Below are 21795 nucleotides of genomic sequence, written 5' to 3' on the forward strand. Positions count from 1 at the left end.
GGTCTCAGGTTGCTCACATGACTCGTTTTCAAGATTAAAATCAAGCCATTGACCGAGGTACTGTACATTCATTAGCCACATCCTTCCCAAACACTTTGTTCATATTTTGAGCTGTATGCACTGTGTTGGTTCCACGATGGAACTCATATTTGAAAATAACATGAATTTTTGACTTATCCATGGTTTCACAAAAATTGCTCTAAAAAATTTGAAAGATAATCATAAGCCAAAAGGTGCATTTGAAAGAATGAGGATATACCTTCACAATCAAAATAAAACAAGAAGTGTCAAAATGAAATGTCAGAGATATCAACTATCAAATTTAATACTTAAGGAAATCAGACATGTCATACTTAATAACTTATATAATTAGTATCCTTTTGTTTCAACCTGAGGAAATCCTTTCAGCATTTCTTGTTAAGACAGATATTATAATGTTGAACTCCCACAGCTTTTATTTGCTTGAGAAAGTCTTTATCACTCTCTCATGTCTGAAGAACAGTCTTTCCAGGTACATAATTCTTGGTTGGCAGATTTTTTAGTCTTTTGACTATATCATTCCATTTTTCTCCTGGCCTGCAAGGTTTCTGCTAAGAAGTCTACTGTCAGTCTTTTGACAGTTCCTTTTTTGTGATGAGTTGCTTTTCTCTTGCTGCTTTCAAAATTCTCACTTTGTTTTTGATTTTGAGAATTGATTATTATGTGTCTTAGTGAATATCTCTTTATATTTAACACATCTGGGGTTATTTGGGCTTCATGGATATGGATGTTCATTTCTCTCTCCATATTTGTCTGTAATTATTTCTTTAAATAAACTTTCTGTAGTTTATTTAACTAGATTGTCTACTTTCTATTGATTATTTCTTTGGCTGTGCAGAAGCTTTTTAATCAAGTCCCATTTATTTATTTTTTATTTAATATTCATAAATTCTTTCTGTAGGCCAATATATAGAAGAGTTTTTCCAAAATTTTCTTCTAGCATTCTTTTTAAGTCTTTTATCCATCTTGAATTAATTTTTGTGAGGAGTGAGAACTCTGGATCCTGTTTCATTCTTCTGCATGTGGCTATCCATTCTCTCAGCACCATTTATCGAATAGGGCTTCTTTCCCCTGTGAATATTGTTGTCTGCTTTGTGAAATATCAGTTGGCTGTATGCAGATGGTTTTATATCTGGGTTCTCTGTTCTGTTACATTGCTACTCTTTCTTTTTGTGCCAATGCCATACTGTTTTGGTTATTATAGCCTTGCAGTATAGGTTTAAGCCTAGTAATGCAATGCCTCCCAAAACAACAAATGTTGGCATGGATGCAAGAGAAGGAACACTCATACACTGCTGGTGGGACTGTAAATTAATATAACCTCTATGGAAAGTAATATGGAGATACCTTATAAATCTAAAAGTAGAACTACCATTTAATCCAGCAATCCCACTACTGAGTATTTACCCAAATGAAAAAAAGACATTCTATAATAAAGACATCTGCACTAGAATGTTTATAGCAACACAATTCACAATTGCAAAGATGTGGAAATAACCCAAGTGCCCATCAGTACATGAGTGGATTAATAAAATGTGGTATATGTATACTATGGAGTACTACTCAGCCATAAAGAACAATGGTGAACTAATGCCTCTTGTATTATCCTGGATGGAGCCCATTCTACTAAGTGAAGTATCACAAGAATAGAAAAATAAGCACCACATGAACTCACCATTAAATTGGTACTAATTGATCAACACTTATGTCTACATATGGAAGTAACATTCATTGGGCAGGTGGGAGGGAAGAGAAGGGGATGGGTAGATTCACACCTAATGGGTGTGGTGCACACTGTTTGGGGGATAGACATGCTTGTAGATCTGATTCAAGTTGTTCAAAGGCAATATATATAACCAAAATGTTTTTACCACTGTAATATTCTGAAATTAAAAACTGAAAAAAAGAAATGAATCTTCGATGTAAAAAATTCAACCTTCATTTTGTCCGTACAAATATTCCAGAAACGTTTTTACTGTTAAAAGTAATGTTTACTTTGTTAAGTAAAGACCAAACTACAGACAGAACATAATAGAAATTTTAACTGTCAGTTAGAAAATACAGAGGCCAAATCACACAGACCTTGTAAATATTTACTTCAATTTTCTCTAGTCTTCTCTTCAGTTTAGTTCATTCAATTGAATGCAAAGGCATTTTTCACTTAAACAGATATGTATGTTTTATATGTTTTTTGTTAAAGAGTAAATAACTTTTGAGTAAAACTTGTTTTCCTATGAGTTTTCAACTTAAAAATTATTTTAAAACAATGTAGGCCCTTGCTGCTTAAGAAAGTAAAACAGACTTTTTTTCATATAGAATTATTAATGAAAAAGCCCTAATAGATATTGGGTATTAGCTTAATTTTCCAAAGAGCAACCATTCTATACTCACATCCTTAAGTCACAAAGCAGGCAGAATGGAAACATATCGCAACATGCACAGGACTGGAATCTCTGGTTGCAGATTGAATGATGAATGAGAGCCCAACAGAGATCTGATGGATGCTGATTCCAATTTAATATCAAAGAGTGATATTAAATCACTTGTCTTTCAGTAACATTCTTACTACCTGACAATCTACCTTGGACATTTGGTTGATGTTAATACATTTTATTTCAGTAACTTAATAAATAAAATAAATATGTAATTAACATGTAGTTATAGTTTTATAAATCATCATATTGAATGATGATTTAAATATATTAAATTGCTATCTTTATTATATATTATATATTAAATATACTAAATATTAAATATATTATATATTAAATATAGTATCATATATTAAATATACTATCTTTATTATATGAAATTATAAACTGGGTATTTTATAATAAATATCACATTTAATGATCACAGTTTGGAAACTCTACATAATATTTATTGTTTTTCACTTTAAAAAAGATGTTTTAGGTGTAATTATTCTTAATTTGAAACATATCTCTTTGAATACCTTCAATGTCTAAACAAAAATATTCACAGTACTAATTTTTCCTCTTTAATGTATTAATTGAGTTTACATGTACTTTGGGTAGTTTTTAATATTTCTAGCAAAACAAAATTATTTTAAACAATTACTTCTAACTGTAAATTATCTACCTTTGAGATATTCTCAGAAATAGTCATTAAGCATAAGGGTAATTACCTCTTCTGAACCCTACCCTAATGCTCTATCATTTAAAATAATGTGTTTCTGAGCACCTAAATCAATTATAAAGGCCAGTATATTCTTAATTTCCTTTCTGTTTTCAGGGATCTTTAGTCAATTAAACTGTTTTTGGCTGTGCTTTCTAATGAGGCAGGAAATTAAAGAAATCAGACAGAAGCATGTATAAACAACACACACATATTCCATCTGCTAAGGCAAAACCACAGCAGCCATTCTGACAACTGAGACCAAGGCTTGGCTTCTTTGGAGAATGGGCTCGTTAATATAATGGAGACATTAATATTAATGTGATAATAAACTCCATTATTTGGAGAAGGAAGGGACATTCAATGTCATCCGGCTCATGTTTACTTTCTATTTCCCAGATAGAATTTGTAAATATTTCAGAGAGAAATTAAACTTTTTCTCCTAATTTCCATTTAAATGTTTAATTACCCATTTTCTTGGTATAACTTCAACTTATTTTATTTTGTTACCCCATTGTGAAAACAGAGAGCATTTAATGAGTATTTCCCTTGAGAAATAAGTCATATAGTTGATAATATGGTTACCTATTAGACTTCAGGTTAAATAACTTTTAATCGCAGACTTGGCAATCTGCTTTGTAAATAACTCTTTGGTTGTATTATTCCAGGGCTTTTCCATATGTCTCTGAAATGTAGAGACCCAAATTAAATATAATTCTCTCCTAAGGGGCAAACATACTGGAAGAGTAATTTCCTGTTATATTTTAATAATTATTTTCTAGTTTCATTAATTATTAATTCAACAGCATCACTTGGTGGATTCATATTAATATTTATTTTGTGGTTCATTATGACCCACAGGTTGTTACTACTTCATTTACCTCTGGCCCAATCCTTCACTACCTTTATAAGCATGTTGCTTTGAAATGTTACTATGGGTAAAGATGATAGATTGAACATATGCATCTGTATGTAGTAAATACCTCCTGAATTCCTGTAAAGCAATAATACGATATTCTTAAAGGCATAAAACCACAAGAATGGAGAAAATATGAAGGAGACAATAGAAGCAAAATTTTGAAAGCTGAGAACCAGAAGGCTGAGTGATATATGACTTAGCAAACTCAAGAAAACCAAACCCTTCCACTAGAAGCAGGGAATAACCTGATTTAAACCACAAAATCCTCGGGAGGCTCAGGAATTGGCAGTACGAGTTACCTCTGGAAATGGGGGGGTGAGGGTTGAAAGCTTGTTTAAGAAGTAGTCTTTGAAATTTCTTTCTCTACTCTATATAGCTGGGCAGTGGCCTTTCACCAACCTTAGCAAAAGACTGAAGGATAATTATCTAAAAAGGGTAAATAGTCTGTCTCTGCACTGGGAACCCTAGACTCCACCAATACTTGGGCTTCCATACTGAAATTAAGAAAAATAAAGGAATGTTGATGCGCTCAGTGTTGAGCTGGTAGCCAGGCAGGGAATGGAAGCGTTTCCACTGGGAAATCTGACCACACTAAGAGGAAAGATTTAAAGAAACTGAAATCAAGGGACCCTCACTTAAACAGCCCAGCTAGACCACCCTACAGTGAAGCTCATAGTTGGCAAGCCCTACTGTTCACTCACAACTTTTAATCAACTTTTGAAAACCTACTCTCATATATGAGTAGACTACCAAGCCTTACTGCACACTAAGGAAATCCTATAAACTGAACAATAGAGTCCCAAGCAAATAAACAGAAAGAAGCAAATTGGAAGTAACATGGAGTATGTTGTAAAACATATTTTTAAAAATGATCTACATTTATATCTCCAGTGATGTATATCTGTCAGGTAATGTGTATATATGTATATACACATAAATTAATCTTAGTTGTAGAGAGGCAAGAGAAGAGCTTACAACCTTGAAACAAGAGAACAGGATAATAGATATTCACATTCATGCATATATATGTATATGAAACATATGTATGAAAAATGGAGAAAACATAGGTAAGGGAATTTCCTGAACACTGGAAATCTGCAGACAGATATATTGTTCAGGGACATTTAGCCCTTATCTTCCTTTTCTCCTGCAGTTGCAGGCATGGCCTTGTTGGGCCCATGTTTATCTCAAGAACTAAGAGAGCCAGATGTTTGTACACATTTCTGTATAGGTTGGTAAATTCTTCTTGCATGTTGATGTAAATCCTCCAGTATGATAGGATGGTGTAATAGCAAGAATTGAAATTTTAGCTCTGGCAAGATCCTAATTTGTGTGGGCATCTGCAAAGCCCTTATAAAGCCACAAGACACTAAGCTGAAACACACGGACAGCATCTGTCCTTGCTCCGTGTAGTCACTTTGCTTGCAAAAGGACTCCATCTGTTGTTGGCTAATCAGATTGGGAATTTAATCTAACTTCGAAGTGGATGCATGTTTGTGCATCGTGATCCACCTGGAACAGAGACTTGGGATTGCTGGGAAGACACCTCCTTCCACCATGGTTAGGTCAGGGGAGGGGTGTAAGGATGCCAAAGGAGGGGTGAGCAGCCTGGGAAATAGCCCACGGTGTGAGATCTGAGGATGTTGTGTCCGTGGACTCACCCGGGAAGCCCCACAGAGGGTTGAAAAGCCCCATCACGAGATCTCAAATTTTGGGTCCTGGTCTAGGATGTCACTGGAGGCTCTAATCTGGACATCTGGGATAAGTGTGTGGGGGGAACAGGATCTCCCAAAGACTCCCTCGAGCCCCAGCTGACAGTCCCTGACCGGTTGCGCAGAGAGAATGGCTCCCGAGGCTGCAGGTGGGCGCTGGTGCGTGCAGCAGAGAGAGGCACTGGCTGTCACTGACGCTGTCCCTTGTGAAACCGCCAAGAAAGGAGAGGCAGGCAAGTGCTACCTAACTGTAGCACTTAACTGTCTGCACTGCTTACCTGTAACTGTTTTAACATGTGAAACTTAATCTTTGCTTTTAGGGAGAAAGCTTTCTGAAAGAGAGAACCGTGACCTTGGAGCTACAGGATTTGTGAAAATGAAGTTTTTCTTTTTTCCTTTCTGTAAGTGGTGTTCGGAAGCCATGGGAAATGTGACTTCTCAGTGGAAAATGAAATGGACTGAATCGAAATGATCTTGGGACAAATGAACTTAAGTGCTAAATAACTAAATTCTGGGCTTCGGGTACAATTTTTTTTGGGAGAAGACAGTTTTGCTGGACTGGTGTCAACAGAGATAAAAGGGGAGGGGTAGAATATATGGAGTCTCAGAGTCTAGATGACTCAGGAAAAGATTTCCTATGGGTCACTTTAGAATATCGTCTTGAGGCTGAGACATCTGTGGCTCCTGAGGGAGCCCTGGCTCTCGTGGGGGACCGCCACTGCCACCTGGAAGAGACTGAGAGAGGCAGTAGGAGAGATGGGGGTGAAGTCAGAGGAGACCTGGGGGAAACTCTGCCCCTGTCAGTGTCCAGAGAGGGAGGACTCTGAGAGAGGAGGAAGGGGCAGGAACTCAGAGGGGAAGGATGCAGACTTAGAGGAGGAGCTGATCAGAAAGTGCAAGCCATCTGCCCTAAGATAGATGGAGGGTGGCCCGATTCCCTTGACCTCACTCCTCAGAACATTGACAGCCCTTCCTAAGAGTAGCCATAGAAAGGTCTGGGAGTGGGCAGCGTGGAGCCCTCCCCAGGTGGGAGTAGCCATGTCTCCTCTGCTGAATGCACACAACAGGCCACCAGGGGCCATGCCTTCATTCAGTGTCTGCTGGATTTGCAAAATGAACACCTCTCATATCTCAATATATCACTTTTTTTTTCTGAAAATGCTTGGTTATATTTTTTGGCATTCTTAATCAGTCTTCAAAAAGTTGGACTAATTAACTAGTAAGCAATTAAATGTGTTTCTATCTAAAGCCTTTTAAGAGAATGAAGTTCAACATTAAAGCTACCTGAGATAAAAGACAGTGACACTAGAGCCTACAGAAATAAAGAGTTAAAGGAAAACTTTAGATTGTAATTCAACAACATACATTTGCTAGCATTTCTCTTTTTTTATGGTTGTGGCCAGTTAAAGGCATGGATGCTGTCTGAGATCCCAGGTATGTTGTGCACAGGACCGGCTCTCATGGGCGTGTTACCTGTGCGGTCTCATGGGGCCCTGTGCTTAGTTTAATGCTCTACTCTGGCTGTCTTAAAATTCTCAATCATTTTTGAACAAATGCACCTGCACTTTCACTTTTCATTGAGCCCTGCAGATTATGTAGCCACTTATGTATTCTTTGGTGTTCACCTGGAGAGCTTGAGATGTCTTTTTCAAGCAGTTGATGCTTGAGGGATGCTTTTTGAGGGGGAAATGAATGCTTGGATTGCAAATTTTAGAGCCCATTCCATGATGCTTGATGCACAGTTCAAAAGAAAAAAGAAAAGAAAAGAGATTTCTAAATTTAAAGGCAACATTAAAATTACAAAGAGAAGACTGATAGTTCAATAAAAAAGAGTGGTCAATTGCATTAATAAACTGTCAAATAAGACCAGGGTAAAGACACTTAGTGGATAGAGATCAAAGTAAATTGAAATCAACGGCATTAATTCATGACTGTACTGTCACTAAAGCAGCTAAAATTTCTACTGTTACTCTGCTCTAACTCCAGTGCTTATGAAAAACAAGATAATGTTCACCAAAGCACTGAGATTTCAGTCTCTGATGCTAATTATTATTTAAAATAATCAGGGTTCCTTGGAGTATAGCCGATTCCATGTTTGTAGCAGAAAGCCTCAAGATGTACTCTTAGTATTTTATAATATTATTCCTTATACAATTCAACAATCTATTTTGGCTTATGGATGCTATACAAAGGGAGTAGAAACCATGAGAATCAATGTGGATTTATTTATTTAAGACAAATAATACCCATTTTATTAATCTTACAGTTGAGGGAAGAGTTCTTGATTTTAGCAAATCATTTGAAAAAATCATGTGATATTCTTGCGAATAGACAAAGAAATGTAGAGTGTATTTTTAGGATAACTGTATGGATTCAGAGATCAATCAACAATGGATTAATAGATGATTTACAAGTGGGTAGAAGAATCCAGTGGCATTTAGAAAGGCCTAATCCTTGACTCTTGGCTTTTTTATTCAACATTTCAAACAACTAGAATGATGACATGCTTAAAAAATGTAGTTGTAAAGTTGCACGGTCAGCCAACTTGCCCTACAAGAGATAAGATTTCAATACATACCTTTAGGTTGCAACAAGATATGAACATAAAGCATTTGAAATTAATAAGAAGGAACATAAGATCACACACTTAGATTTTAAAAATGAACACAAATCTATAATGAGAAACACCTCATTTAAAAATGTTTGTATAAGGAAGATCCAGGGTTATTAGTTAATTGAAAACTCAAAATGAATCAACAATATGATAATGATGCTTTTAAAAATATGCTATCTTAGGCTGAATTATTGAAATTCTAGAGAAGGGGTCAGAAAACCTTCTCTGTAAGGACCAGACAGTAGATATTGAAGCCATTGTGGACTATAGTTTTCCTATCATGATTGCTCAGTTCTGCTGCTATAATGTGAGAGCAGTCAGAGAAGATATGTAAAGAAATGGGCATGGCTGTGATCCAATACTTTATTTATGGAAATAAATTCAAATTTCAGATCATTTTCACATATCATGAAATATCCTTCTTTTGATTTTTAAAATCCATTGAAAAAGTGACCACTCCCCACCCCCAAAATCAGACATCATTCTCAGTTGTTAGGCCACACAGAAACAGGTGGCAGGTGGATTTGGCTTGTGGGCTACAGTTCCCCGGCCTTGGTCTTAATTGGAAGACACTGTACTATGCCTTGGTCAAAACTGTCTTGAGTAAATGGGAGCCATTTACAAACTAAGCATTTCCCAAGATGACAATAGTGAGGAAGCTAGACACAAATACTCTATAGAAAACTAAGGAAGAATATGATGGATATTGAAAAATACTCAAAGGGATGTTATGTGAATAAAAGAAGATACTTCACCTATGTCATTTTGCAGAACAGGCATGATGAGAGGAAGTTTCAGGAGGGCAAAAATGTAACAGTGTAAGGAAGAATTTTGCTGTTGCATGACTGTCTTTAAAGAATGTTGCTGAAAGGATTCCCCACAGTGGATGGGAGGCGGGAATCAGTGAAAACTTCATAAATGTTACTAAGTAAATCTAACCTTCAAAAATCCTTAGGACCTCTTGGTTAATATACTTCTTTATTTCATCAAATGAAACTGCATCAGCCTAAAGAAGGGGGAAAAAAAAGATCTGTTAAAATAGAGCATAACACAAATGAATAAAGAATAGAAATAATTGGGTTGGTGTGCATACTTGAAACTTCTGTAGAGATACATTTATCAAGAAACATGCTTTTGACAATTGACTATATTGGGCAATAGATATTTCCTGTTTTGATCAAATTTGGGAATAAGTTGAAGTGCATAAATGCTTTAAAAGCTGTGGGCTGGAATTATTAATATAACCAATGATATCAACATGTTTCCTATTAAATAGAAAGATATGGCTTTATACAATTAGAAAAGACATTTTATGTTACTTTATTTTATAAAGTTAAAGCATGTTATCATGATGTGAGTATCCCAATCACAATTTAACTTCTAACCAATTTAACTTCTAATCTATCCCTGGATACTGCCAAAGTCAATATCTGATTTTCATAATGTATCTTCAAAGGAAGAGAACATGGAGGACAACTACAAGTATGCTGGATTATTCTTTAAAATGTTTTCTTCACGGGACAAAACTTACTAAGTTTTACCCATTTCGTGATAAAGTTTATTTCGTAATTTACGCATTGAAAACATGTAAGGGCTTAGCAGAGGGTTTGGCACATAATTTTAAATGACAGCCACTGTTACCCCCTCAGAGACCAATTTAGCGTTGTTTTATTTATTTAAAAGGCATTATCATTGCTTTCATTGTAAAAGTGATACACAGTCCATACAAGCCAGGGGCCCCTAGAACTCCCAGCACCACTTACCGGAGTGCCAGGGATGCCTGGAGACCCTGGAGGGCCTTGGTGGCCAGGGGATCCCATAGAGCCTTTAGTTCCTGGTGGCCCCACAGGACCTATGGCCCCCTTCATTCCTGTAAGGCCTGGTTTTCCCCGTTCACCTTGTGGGCCTCTGTCTCCTGGAATTCCCTGATCACCCTGTTAAAAAAAAAAAAAAGATAAAGAATGATCTCTTCTGGAGCCACATCAGCTGTGGCAAGGAGCAAAGGTTCTGGATGGGCACTGGCACTTATTAGCTATGGGGCCTTGGACAAATGGATTGAACTCTGCGCCCGGCCTCCTCTCCTACAAAGTGGGGATATTAATAGTACACACTAAGTGGCGCGATGTTGAGATATAAATGAATTGACCCAAGAAAAGCGCTTGCAAAAATGCCTGGTACCTGGGAAGCACTCTATACATAAACGTTAGCCAGGATGTTCGTTGCACTTGGTTGCTAGTCTAGAATGGTGGTGATTTTGAAAGTCAACACCAGCTGTCGCTAGAGGCCTGGGTCTCCTTTGCAATAATAAAGCAGGGTCGCCAAGAGGATCTCATCGCTGAGATTTTTCACTTAAAAAAACCTTCAGGACACTCAAAACATCTCCTAAATCATGTGCTTCTCCCCATTCTCCACTTTCTTCAGTTTAATCGGTCTTTATTAGACTCTTCAGGTTTGTCTTCTGTACTCGTGTCTTATATGTGTATGCGTGTATGTGTGTGTGTGTGTGTGTGTGTGTGTGTGTGTGAACGTGAGCGTGATCGCTGTGTCCTAAATATATATAATACAGGAAGGCGAGAAGGTAGAGCCTTTGAGAAGGTTCACAGCAGGTGACTTATGGGGCAACGGTTGTCACTGAGATCATTTACTTGGTAGCATGAATGAACTGTAAGAGAATTAATTGAAAGATGTCATAATAAATGAGAAAAAGATAATATTAGACGTGCCCGAAACTGATATTAAGTTTCTTTAATACTCTCTTTTATCCTGCAATGTATCCACTACTGTATGTATTTGTGCAAGAGATGGGGAGAGTGAGATCATGGCAGTCATAGATTTTTCAAAGATTCATTTGCACAACTCCAGGAGGTTATGTTCACACCAAATATGATGAAACGGTGCTTGAAGCTGCCCTCTATCTCATTGTATCAGTCTTTTATTTGTGACTACTCTGCAAAAGGCCAAACTCTATTTATCTTGATTTTAAAAATAATGAAAAGAAATGAACAATTACAGAGATCTATGTGATATGGAATTTGAAGAGATATAGAAAGAAGCTGTGCATAAAGAAAGAAAAATAACTGGGCCTCAATGCTATTGTCTTTGTTATAAAAATATATCTGTATACAAGTTTATCAACCCAGCTCACATTTGCAGAAATTTCTGAGATGACTTAAAAAAAATACCAGCATACTTTGATCAATGATCAATACACTGATCACGTGTAAAATAAACAAAATCTTTAATTTATTAAAATTATTTTATAAGTTAGGTACAGATATGTTCGTTATAGTGATGTTTATTATTAAGAAAACTGGAAATAATCTAAATGCCCAGAAAAAGGGGACTAGTAAGTGAAGTAAGGTATACTCAAACATAATAACATATATTAATAACAATTAAAAGGTAGATGTAGATCTATGTTTACTGACAGAGAAAGAGGGTCATTATATACTGTTAGGTGAAAAAAGTTATTTGTAAGACAGTGTAAACCCATTTTGGGAAGTGTATACATTTATTACATTAATACATATATGTGTATACTACACACATGAGTGAGAGAGATGGAAATAATGTCCAAAATACCAAAGTGCTTATCGCTGGGATAAGTGAGATAAGTTAAATATTTTTTCCTTCTTTTAAAATTTATAATCAGTATTTTCACACTTTTTTCAGTTACTATGGATTATTTGTGTAATAACAAAATCTACTAAACCAGACACCAGTATACAAACACACATGTTTAGAATTACATAGAATGACACTGAATAACAATGCTTGAGTAACCCATTACAGTGGCAGGACTGTAATCCTGCTAGAAAATGTTACAGTTCACTTAAGAAGATGATGGGAAGTTGCAATAATGATATCAGCAACCAAAATAATTCAAACAAAAGCATATAACATAATCGGCATTACTAGTGACCAGTATACATTCAGTTGCCCCTTTCCATTTCTCTAGCCCCTCACACCACCTTCTTTACTCTACGTAATCTTTCTGGAGGTCAGTGGTTCTCAATGAGTGTGATTTTGATATACAGGAGGCAATTGGCAATGTCTGGAGACACTTTTGGTTGCCGTAAGTGGAGGCATGGTAGTGCACCTGAATCTGGTGGACAGAGACCAGGGATGCTGCTCATCATTCTACAATAAATACACAGGACAGCCAACCACAACAAAGACATATCTGCCCCCAAATAGCGACAGTGCTGAGGCTGAGAAACCCTACTTTAAGTAAAAAAAAAAAACAAAAACAAAAACAAAAAAACCATGGGTAATGGTTATAGTAGAGATTTGTGTCTGAGATAGGAGTATTATAAAAACTTTCCAAACTGGAGTAGCAAAGTAGACTTAGCTGTGTGCAAAGGTCAACTATGTAGTGTTCCTACCATATGACCCACTCTGGGTCCTTTGATTGTCATATTTTACGTCTAACAGAGATCTTGGGTCATATACCCTCTTTTCATATTGGGAGATTTGTAGGGGTCTAGATACATAATTGTGTAACCCAAATATGAGAAAGTCGTAAAAGACAGACTTGAATAACAATCACAATAGTAATATACATACACGTTCTCCTTTGGGGCCTCTATCTCCAGCTTTACCCATGATGCCCTGAAAAACAGATGTCAACACTAAGAATCACTGCTTTCTAAGAGTTTTCATCAATCTAATTGACCTAAATGTTGGTAGGTATTCTGAATGCAGTATGCATTGGAACTTTTATTTTAAATGATATTTTCCATACCTGAGCACCTGGTAACCCATCTTTTCCATTTATTCCCTGTAAAGACAAAAAGATTAAGATTTCTAATTATGCATTAACATAGTTAAACACAACAAAAGGGTAAAGTTTCAAGGACAGTTCCTTAATCATATTTCTACTGAGATCTTGGTGAGGTGATGTGGTGAAATGGAAAGCAAATTAATAGAATCAGACAGCCCCGAGTTCAAATTTAGACTCTGCCCATGACTAGTTCCATTCACCCTTGCTTTAGCAATTTATTTAATCTCACTAGCATCAGCCTCTTCACTTACAAAGTGAAGAAAATAACAATAACCTTAAAAGTAAGGAATAAGTAAAATAACATGAGAAATGCACAGCCCACTCTAAATAGTCAACAAAACTTCTTTTCTTTTCTTATTCTCCTATCAGGTACATCCCGAGAAACAATAAGGTGACCTGTGGCACTAAGTGGCTGGGGTATGGCATTTTTCTTATCTTCTAACAAGTTTTCCAGCACAGAGAGTCACTGTCAGTAAATGGCCTCAGTTGCTGCTGGGGGAATTTCCTAACACGGCCAGAGCATGATCCTACTATGAAATAAACTGTCAGCCAGAGACCGATTGCTATTTTTCAGTTAGAAAATAGGAAAGAAAGGTAAGAAATCTGTACTGATGGTTTTTGAGAGTTTTAAATAGTGACATTTCATTAGAAAACTGGAAGTCTCCTGAACTTTAAAAAGTAGTTGTAGAAGTGTTAATAAGGCCTCGTCATGCTTGAAGATTTTAAGGCTGGGAGAACTATTGGCTAGGACATAGAAGAAGGAAAAGTACTTGGGGTCAAATCAAATGCCGAGGGTCCAACAGCAGATGTGTTTTTGAGACGCGACTTGAAGAGGAAGATCAAAGTGAGGAATATGATTTCTTAGCCAGAGGGCAATTGTGCGGCCACGCTCCTCTGAAAAGCCCTGGAGACTTGTTGAGCTGGCATGGATTCTATGAACATGGAACTGTGGATATAACTGTATGCTTTTGCTGCTGGAAATTGCAATGACATCTGTCACAGCTGCCAACCCAAGCATAGTCCCCCAACTTGTCTGGAACATCCTGGGAATTATCGGGAGTACTTGAACTAAGAATGTGTTACCTGAAGTATATGGTTCAAAGAATTTATTACATCCAGGAACATAAGCAACAAAGATAAAGCTGATTAAGGAGAGGATGGGAAAGAAATAGCCGTGCCATTTGAATAAAAGAAGAAAAATCTAGTGTAAAAATGGAATTCATGTTTTTGATAGCAATATAAGAAAAGAAATAACCCTATAACCTTTTCTTTTTTTCTCTAGTGATTTATCAAAACCCATCACAAGTGTCCTCTTTTGTACATGAATGTGTTACGTTCTATCCATAGGAGAGTCTTGCTTTCAGAGACTTTTATAATAACTCACATGTATTTGCTCATCTCATTTATCTGGAAGAACCCCATGGCTGGGTACAACCAAATTTCTACCCACCCCACACTTGCATCTGAGCAGCTAACTAGTTGAAGAAAGCTCTGTACCTTTGCTCAACCTAAACGTGTGACAGCAGATTGCCAGCATCCACCAGCATGAACTGATTATCCTTTGATATTTTCCAATTTGACTCCAATTTGCTCTTTCCGAAAGTTCTCTTTTACACAGTTTCCTGTTTCTTCAAACCTCTAGCATCACCTGCCTACTCCTCACACCCAACTAATGACCTTGATTCTTCTTCCACTGAGAAAATAACAGGGGAGAACCCCCTCCCATCCCTCCACTAGATCCTTCAACCTTTGTGGAATTAGACCCCAATTTCTGTACTTCCCTCACACTGCTGATAAGAAGGATGAACTCTCTTCCTAGTTAGGACCAATTTCCACTAGCGAGTGGAATATCATTTCTCCCTCTCTACTCATAGGAATCTCCACTCTCTTGTATCATCAAATTTCCCCCTTCAACTGGATCATTCTTAGCAAGATACTAACACACTATAATCTCTCCCACCAATGATCCTCACATTTTTCAAACCCAGTGGAGAATTATCAGACCTCATGTTACTTATCTGTATGTTTATTACTCCTTTCTCTTGGAATACTTAGCTCACCTGACATCAGGGAAACCTCATTCACTTGGTTTTCTTCATATCTCATGGCTACACCTTCTCAGTCTTCTTTGCGGGGTCCTCTCCTAAAAGTTGAAGAGCTTCCTTCCTGCCTGTCCAGAGTGACTCCATTTTGCCCAGTCTTTCCAATCCTGGCCACTCCATTAATTCCAGATGCATCTATCCACTGCACTCTTGACACCTCCACTTGGGTATCTACTAGTTGAATTCCCCTAAGCATGACCTCCCTGTTCCAATCATTGTTATTTCTCATAAAGATTATGGGGATACTTCCTTACTTTCTGTCTGCTTCCACTCTGCTCCTTACAGCGTACTCTCCATACAATAGTCAAAGTATCCTTAAAATGTAGTCCCATCATTTTTGTTCTTTGCTACAAAAGCTCCAATGAGTTTCTATCATATTTCAAATGAAATCCATCTATCATATTTCAAATGGCTTAGAAGTTCCTTGTGGTCTGGCCACTGCTTACGTCTCCCTCACATATTCCCCACTCCTCTTTCACATAGTTCATTCTCGACTTCATGCCTTTTGCTGTTCCTTGACCTCATAAGACTCCCTTCTCAACTTGTCATTTCTTTTCCTTGAAACAACGGTTCTCTCTACCTCCCTATGGCTTGATCTCTTACTTCATGCAGGTTTCTGCTCCGATCGTGAACAGGCTTTCTCTGACCTCCCTATCTAAATGACTACCTAGTGCTTCACTCTACTTAGATTTTTTTTCTGTCTGAACCTCTGTGTGTGTTTGTTTTTTATTTGGGTTCCTATCCTAGAATGCAAACCCCATGAGTTGTTAGCACCCAGAACAGTGCCTTGCATATAGCAGGTGCTCAAGAAATATTTGTTGAATGAACAAACTGCTTTTTGCACAATCTCCTGATGACCCAATGGCAAGCTTTTATGAGATGGCTTTCAGGGGATGGGGATGGAGGCAGGGAATTAAGCCAGTGTTACTAAGCACCTCCCATGGTCAGGCACTGGAAATGCATTCCATAGGTCATGTCACAGAAGTGACTCACACAGCCCTTTGAGTCATAATTCAGACCCAGATCTTCCTGACTCTAAATTGCATATGCTTTCCATTTTCTCATGTTGTCTTCTCTGCAGAGATAAAGGCCACCAACCCTGAAGGTTTCACAGTGGTGCTGAACCAGCCTCACGAGCTCTGCACTGCTTGTTCACCTTCAGTCTCCCCCTTCTCCTGGAAGACCCCTCCTGCCACATGCACCACGGCAAATAAACAAGCAAAGGGAGCGGTGACCTTCTATGAAGAATGAACCGGAGAGTAGGATATGTCTTATCCATCTTTATATCCCCTCCCTAAGGGCCCAGCACATCCTTAGCAAATAGCAGGGACCACATGAATTTATGCTGAATTGAATTAGTAGGAATGATTGCTACAATGTCACATCAATACCATATATCAGTAGCCCAGAGCACTTTTAGGACACCAGGGGATGATCCATTTGGCAGCAGTGATTTATGAAAGTGTAAGAACAAGACCCATTTATAAAAGAGGGACTTTGAGAAAATAGCTTCTACTTTAGTCTTTAGCTTAACATACAGGTATTAGAGCTGTGAGCCTTTGTTTTTTTTCTATTTTAAGATGTGACAGGCCATTTTAATTTTTTTTTTTTTTAACTCTGCTGAGAACATTGGGCTTAAGAAATAATGAGTCTAATTTTCTGGCACTTAACACAAAAATGTCACCTTTTCCACCATTGTTTAAGACATAAAGATACCACATAAATATCTAGAAAACTCAGTGAAACAATGTGCCCATACCCCAGAAAATCCATTTGCAGAACCTGTTCTTATTTCCTTGGAAACTGCTTATTGAAATTTCAGAATTTCCGAAGAGACAGGCAGAAGGAGGTAATACTTAGAACATTTCAAAGTGACAAATTTTAAATAGTAAAAAGTACTCACTGGCTTTCCTGAGGGTCCTTCTGGTCCAGGGAAACCTATATCTCCAACAGGTCCTCTCTCACCCTATAAACACATCCACAGACAAAAATTAATCGCCAAGAAATGCTTTAAAGCTGCATGCAAAGTGCAACACAAGTGCAAATCTTATGAAAGCAACTGGCAACTCACCGGTTCCCCTGGAACGCCTGGAGGCCCCGGGGCACCAGGTTTTCCCTGGCAAAGCAAATGGAAGGGAAACGTTAGGAGCCAAATTACTGAATGATGCTTCCAGGATTGTGGCTCTCCAAATTAAAGTGGCATTCCTAAGGGGCCGGAGGCCTGGGAACACATGCTCAGCTCTGCAGGCTGTAAGGTACAGACTAGAGGGCAGTTCTCTGAATGTAAATTTGTGTGGATGGCAGAGGGGTGGGCAGGTAGGATATTGTTGAAAAGATTAAACCAATGTATCCTGATTGTTAGAAATCCCTCTTGTGCCTGTTTTCCTGGCAGCTCTTCTTTGCTTTGTGGGGTGGGGTGGGATGGTAGTGGTGGAGGGCACAGAGCACCAGAGAAGTCTTTCCTGGAGCAGGGGGATGACAGGGAGGGATGACAGAGGCGACAGCCCAGCAGAGACTGGAAGCAGAGAAGTGCCAAAGTGTCTGGACCAGACTTACGATGTTGCCTCCCAGAAGAAAACCACCTCCTAGCCCTTGGACCTGATGTGGTTAGGAAAAACAGACAACATGGGGATGGAGGTGCGGGCTCGAGACCTTAGAAAGCCCAGTAGGTTTTGGGGGAATATGAAAAGAAAGGGGCTTTTCCCCACTTGCTGCTTAGAATTTTGAGAGGAGACCTTGTCACGGGTACGGCTGAGTGGTAAAGCTGGACAGACACGGGTCTGGGAGGGCAGCTCCGGCTTCCCACAGCCTGCGTGTGCAAGCCAGAGCCCCTGATGTTCCTGTGGGCCTGAGCTGGGGGTACATTAGAACAGAGAAGGCCAGTGTCCAAAACGGCCTTGGTGTGGGGCACTGGGGATGGAGTGTTTGGGCCTTGGGACCGGAGACATTGATGGAAGGCAGCAGCAATCCCAAAGGCTGGTAGGACCAGCAGAGAAGTCAGAGCATTTAGGAGAGAGCATGCTAACCAAAGACCCCAGCCCATGGCCAACACTAGCACACACTTCCTGCAGTATATCCGTATCCTTCCTTGGAGAAAAGGGAGGAAAGGAGCTCTGGAGAAGTCCCTGGAAATCCCTGAATATCCTAGAAAGGGATAGATTGGGCTGTTCTAGAAAAAACAGTATTGGGTCCTCTTGGTAATCAGCTGAGTGACCATGCTGTGTATGAGTGGGCAGGCCCAACCCTGTCTGAACCAGAATAATCACATTCTTTGAAAAAATTGTTTTTATCATGGTAAAATATACATAACACAAAATATACCATTTTAACCATTTTTAAATATACAAAGTACATTTAGTGGTACTCAGTACATCTGTACTGTCATGTAACTATCACCACTATCTGTTTCTAGACACATTTAACTATTTTATTTTCTGAGCCACAGTCCAAACGTGCATCTTTAAATGAATAGTTGTATATCTGCAGTGTGTAAAATTTTTAATCCTTCCTATTTCTGTAATTTTCAGTTAATGCTCTTAATTATAAGATACGAAAATTGCTTTTTAAGTAAATGCATCACATCCTAGACGTCCAAATGAGCTTGGCAGTCCAGCCTCTTAGTTCAACAATGCTGCATCCTTAAAAAATATCGATGGAATCCCTCATTTGGATTGCCTTTTGAGACTGTTGCACATCTTTCAAATACTTTCAGTAGTGGCCAGTATTTTCTCCTTGAAGATAGACTCGATTTAGGAGAATAGCAAAAAGTAATTTGTAGTCACACTTGGGTAAATACAGTAGAAAATGTATCTTCATTATATCACCCAGAAGCAAAAACAGGATGTGACTGTAAGGGGGGGTGGGTTGTAAGGGTGTTTTGAGGACAATTCCAGAAACAGTTTCAAATATGTTGTTAGGAATGGTAGTGAACAGGGCATTTGGGGAGGGGATGGAATTAAGTGTGTTGTCAACTTTCAAGAAGAATACTTCCTTTTATAAAAAATTCTGAAGTGCTTGCTAAAGAAAACATTTTCATGTTACTTTCACAATCATAGAAATAATTAACTTGATCTAGAAAGCTAATTAAGGGGATGTCATCCTCGCTAAAGGATACAGATGATGGATGGGGTTCTATTTTGTATTATCAGATTAAGCAGTTAAATGGAGTGGAGTAGAGTGGCTCCTGGCACTTTAAGTGGTAGGGGTTGGTGGCTGGCAGGGGCTGATGGGGGCTTTGGGTAGTGTTGGGTGTCAGTAGATGTCATGGGGGGTGGTGGGTGGTGATGATAGAGCCCTTTCTTATCTTTCTCATGTTCCTACAATCCAAGCACATGGTTCCCACTGACTTTCCTTTAATGATATCCTGGACCTGCCCAGCAGGGCACCTAGCAAAAGGATAAATGATCTCTTATTCATAAAGCGTGACCACAAAATTTTAATTAGAGCATCATGAATGAAGATCAGAATGATCCCTAGGGCTCAGAGAAATGATTTCAACCTTTCCTGGAGCTCTTCCTATTCATTCGAAGAGACCTTGATAAGATTAAAACATTTGACACTGGAGAGCAACAAAAATGATTGAGAGGATTGAAGGGCTAGTTTACGAGGCAACATTAGCAGCAATAAAGCTCTGCTAATAACACCGGGCTAAGAGAGAACTCAGGCAGATTGCAGCTTAATACAAGGAACCTGAAGTACATGCCAGAGGATAAGAACTCTGCCTTTTGAAGATTGAGAAACCTTGAAATATGACAAGAATAGAGAAACAAAACAAGCTTTCCAGAGCTGTTCTCATATATTAATATTAGCAGATAGCCACAGGTAACTGGGTTTTCCCTCCCCTCCATGAAAGTGACCTGGGAAGAAAAAAAATAAGAAGACAAAAAAATAAGAAAATGGTGAAAATAAAGAATGAAGTATTCTTGAGGTGGGAAAGAGAGAGGTGGTTTTATTTATTAACCTAAAAGTTTCAGGAACCTAATGCCATTGGAGTTACAGTATGCTCTCTATCCCCTTTTGGTCCTTGGCCATATATTTTTCATGGAGATAGAAATGTTTACCTGTGAAAATGATGTGAGATAATCTGAACTCACCGATATCCCGGCTATTCCCGGGGGTCCTGCTGGGCCTCGATCTCCCTGTTGGGATTAAAAAAATTGCTACTTATAATAATATCTATAACATCTTTACTTATAAAATTAATTTTTAAATAATAATTTGGATCTGGTAAAGCTTTTCTTTGGGTCTGATAAGTGTTATTAATATTAACTGGTATGAAGCTAGTAGGAAGATAGAAAAACAAGAGTAGCCAACTGAACCTGTTACAGCTTTTTAAACAATATAAAACCAAAGTAAATTATAGCCTTAATGGAAACAAGCATTTGTGTTGTCATTTCTGTGACCTATTTTTTAATAGGACTGCATACAGACAGCTAAAATTAGTCAATATTTTTATTCAAAACATCATTACTATTACTTAAAAGATTAAGCACACTGAGTGTCTTCTAAAAAGCTTTTCCTATCTTTGTCTCATTGGATGTAGAGTTAGAATAAAAAGATCTAGAACTAGTGATTTGTAGTTCTTTTCATTTGACCAATCAGAAGATTCCTTGAATTGCTCTGAGTAACAGAGTGACTCAACTCCTTTTTGAGAGGCAATGTGGTATTTTAGATAAACCTGACAATGCTAAAAATACTAATGATTATATATATGGGATAATAAAATGGCAATTTTGTTGGGCATGACCTACATTAAAAAAAAACTTCATAACTTCACTCAAGGACATAAAAGAAGACTTGATTTACTGAAGAGATATTCTTTGTTCCTGGAGGGCAAGACGATGTTGTAAAGATGCCATTGCTACCCAAACTAATTTATAAATTCAATGCAATTCTTACAAAATTGCAGTTTGATCAAAAGATATTAAAGTTTACTTGGGATAATAAATAAATGAGAGGATAAAGAACTAAAAGAATAATGAAGATACTAGCAATACCAATATTTAAGCATATAATAAATAAAGCCATAATAATTGTAATAATGGAATATTGGCATAAGATTTAGCAGTATATCAATACAACAAATCTCAGAAATAGACCAACATTTATTATAGAATTTTAGTAAAGAAAGGGATGTATTATTCAACAAATAGTGTTAATAACTGGATAATTTATTTGAAAAAAGTGATTCCTCTTTTTACATTATGTCCCATGTAAATTCCATATAGACTTACATACAAACTAAAATCATCCAAAATAATGCTCAGCCTCATTAGACATAAGAGAAATGCAGATTAAAACTATAATGAGATATTATCTCACTCGAGTTAAAAAGGTCTTCATCAAAAAGAAGGGCGACAATGAGTGCTCATGTGTCCTCACTCATATGTGGGAGCTAAATACTAAAAACAATTGATTTCATGAAGACAAAGAGTAGACTTGTGGTTAACAGAGGCTGGGAATGGTAGCATGGAGGGGAAAATAATATGGAG

General features: G+C 37.8%; 1 protein-coding gene across 1 annotated transcript in view; it reads right to left on the reverse strand.

Moving 5' to 3' along the window:
- The window catches only part of COL19A1 (collagen type XIX alpha 1 chain), a 312839-nt gene that overhangs the window by 13946 nt on the left and 277098 nt on the right, over window positions 1-21795 (reverse strand). Inside the window, exons 43-49 of the mRNA XM_076003244.1 lie at window positions 20398-20442; window positions 17376-17420; window positions 17208-17270; window positions 13164-13199; window positions 12986-13030; window positions 10183-10353; window positions 9359-9425 (exon numbers count right to left, since the gene is read on the reverse strand). Coding sequence (XP_075859359.1) covers window positions 9359-9425; window positions 10183-10353; window positions 12986-13030; window positions 13164-13199; window positions 17208-17270; window positions 17376-17420; window positions 20398-20442 — 472 coding nt within the window. The remainder of the gene's footprint in view (window positions 1-9358; window positions 9426-10182; window positions 10354-12985; window positions 13031-13163; window positions 13200-17207; window positions 17271-17375; window positions 17421-20397; window positions 20443-21795) is intronic.

This window comes from Microcebus murinus, chromosome 5, assembly GCF_040939455.1.
Source record: "Microcebus murinus isolate Inina chromosome 5, M.murinus_Inina_mat1.0, whole genome shotgun sequence".
Classification (NCBI taxonomy): domain Eukaryota; kingdom Metazoa; phylum Chordata; class Mammalia; order Primates; family Cheirogaleidae; genus Microcebus; species Microcebus murinus.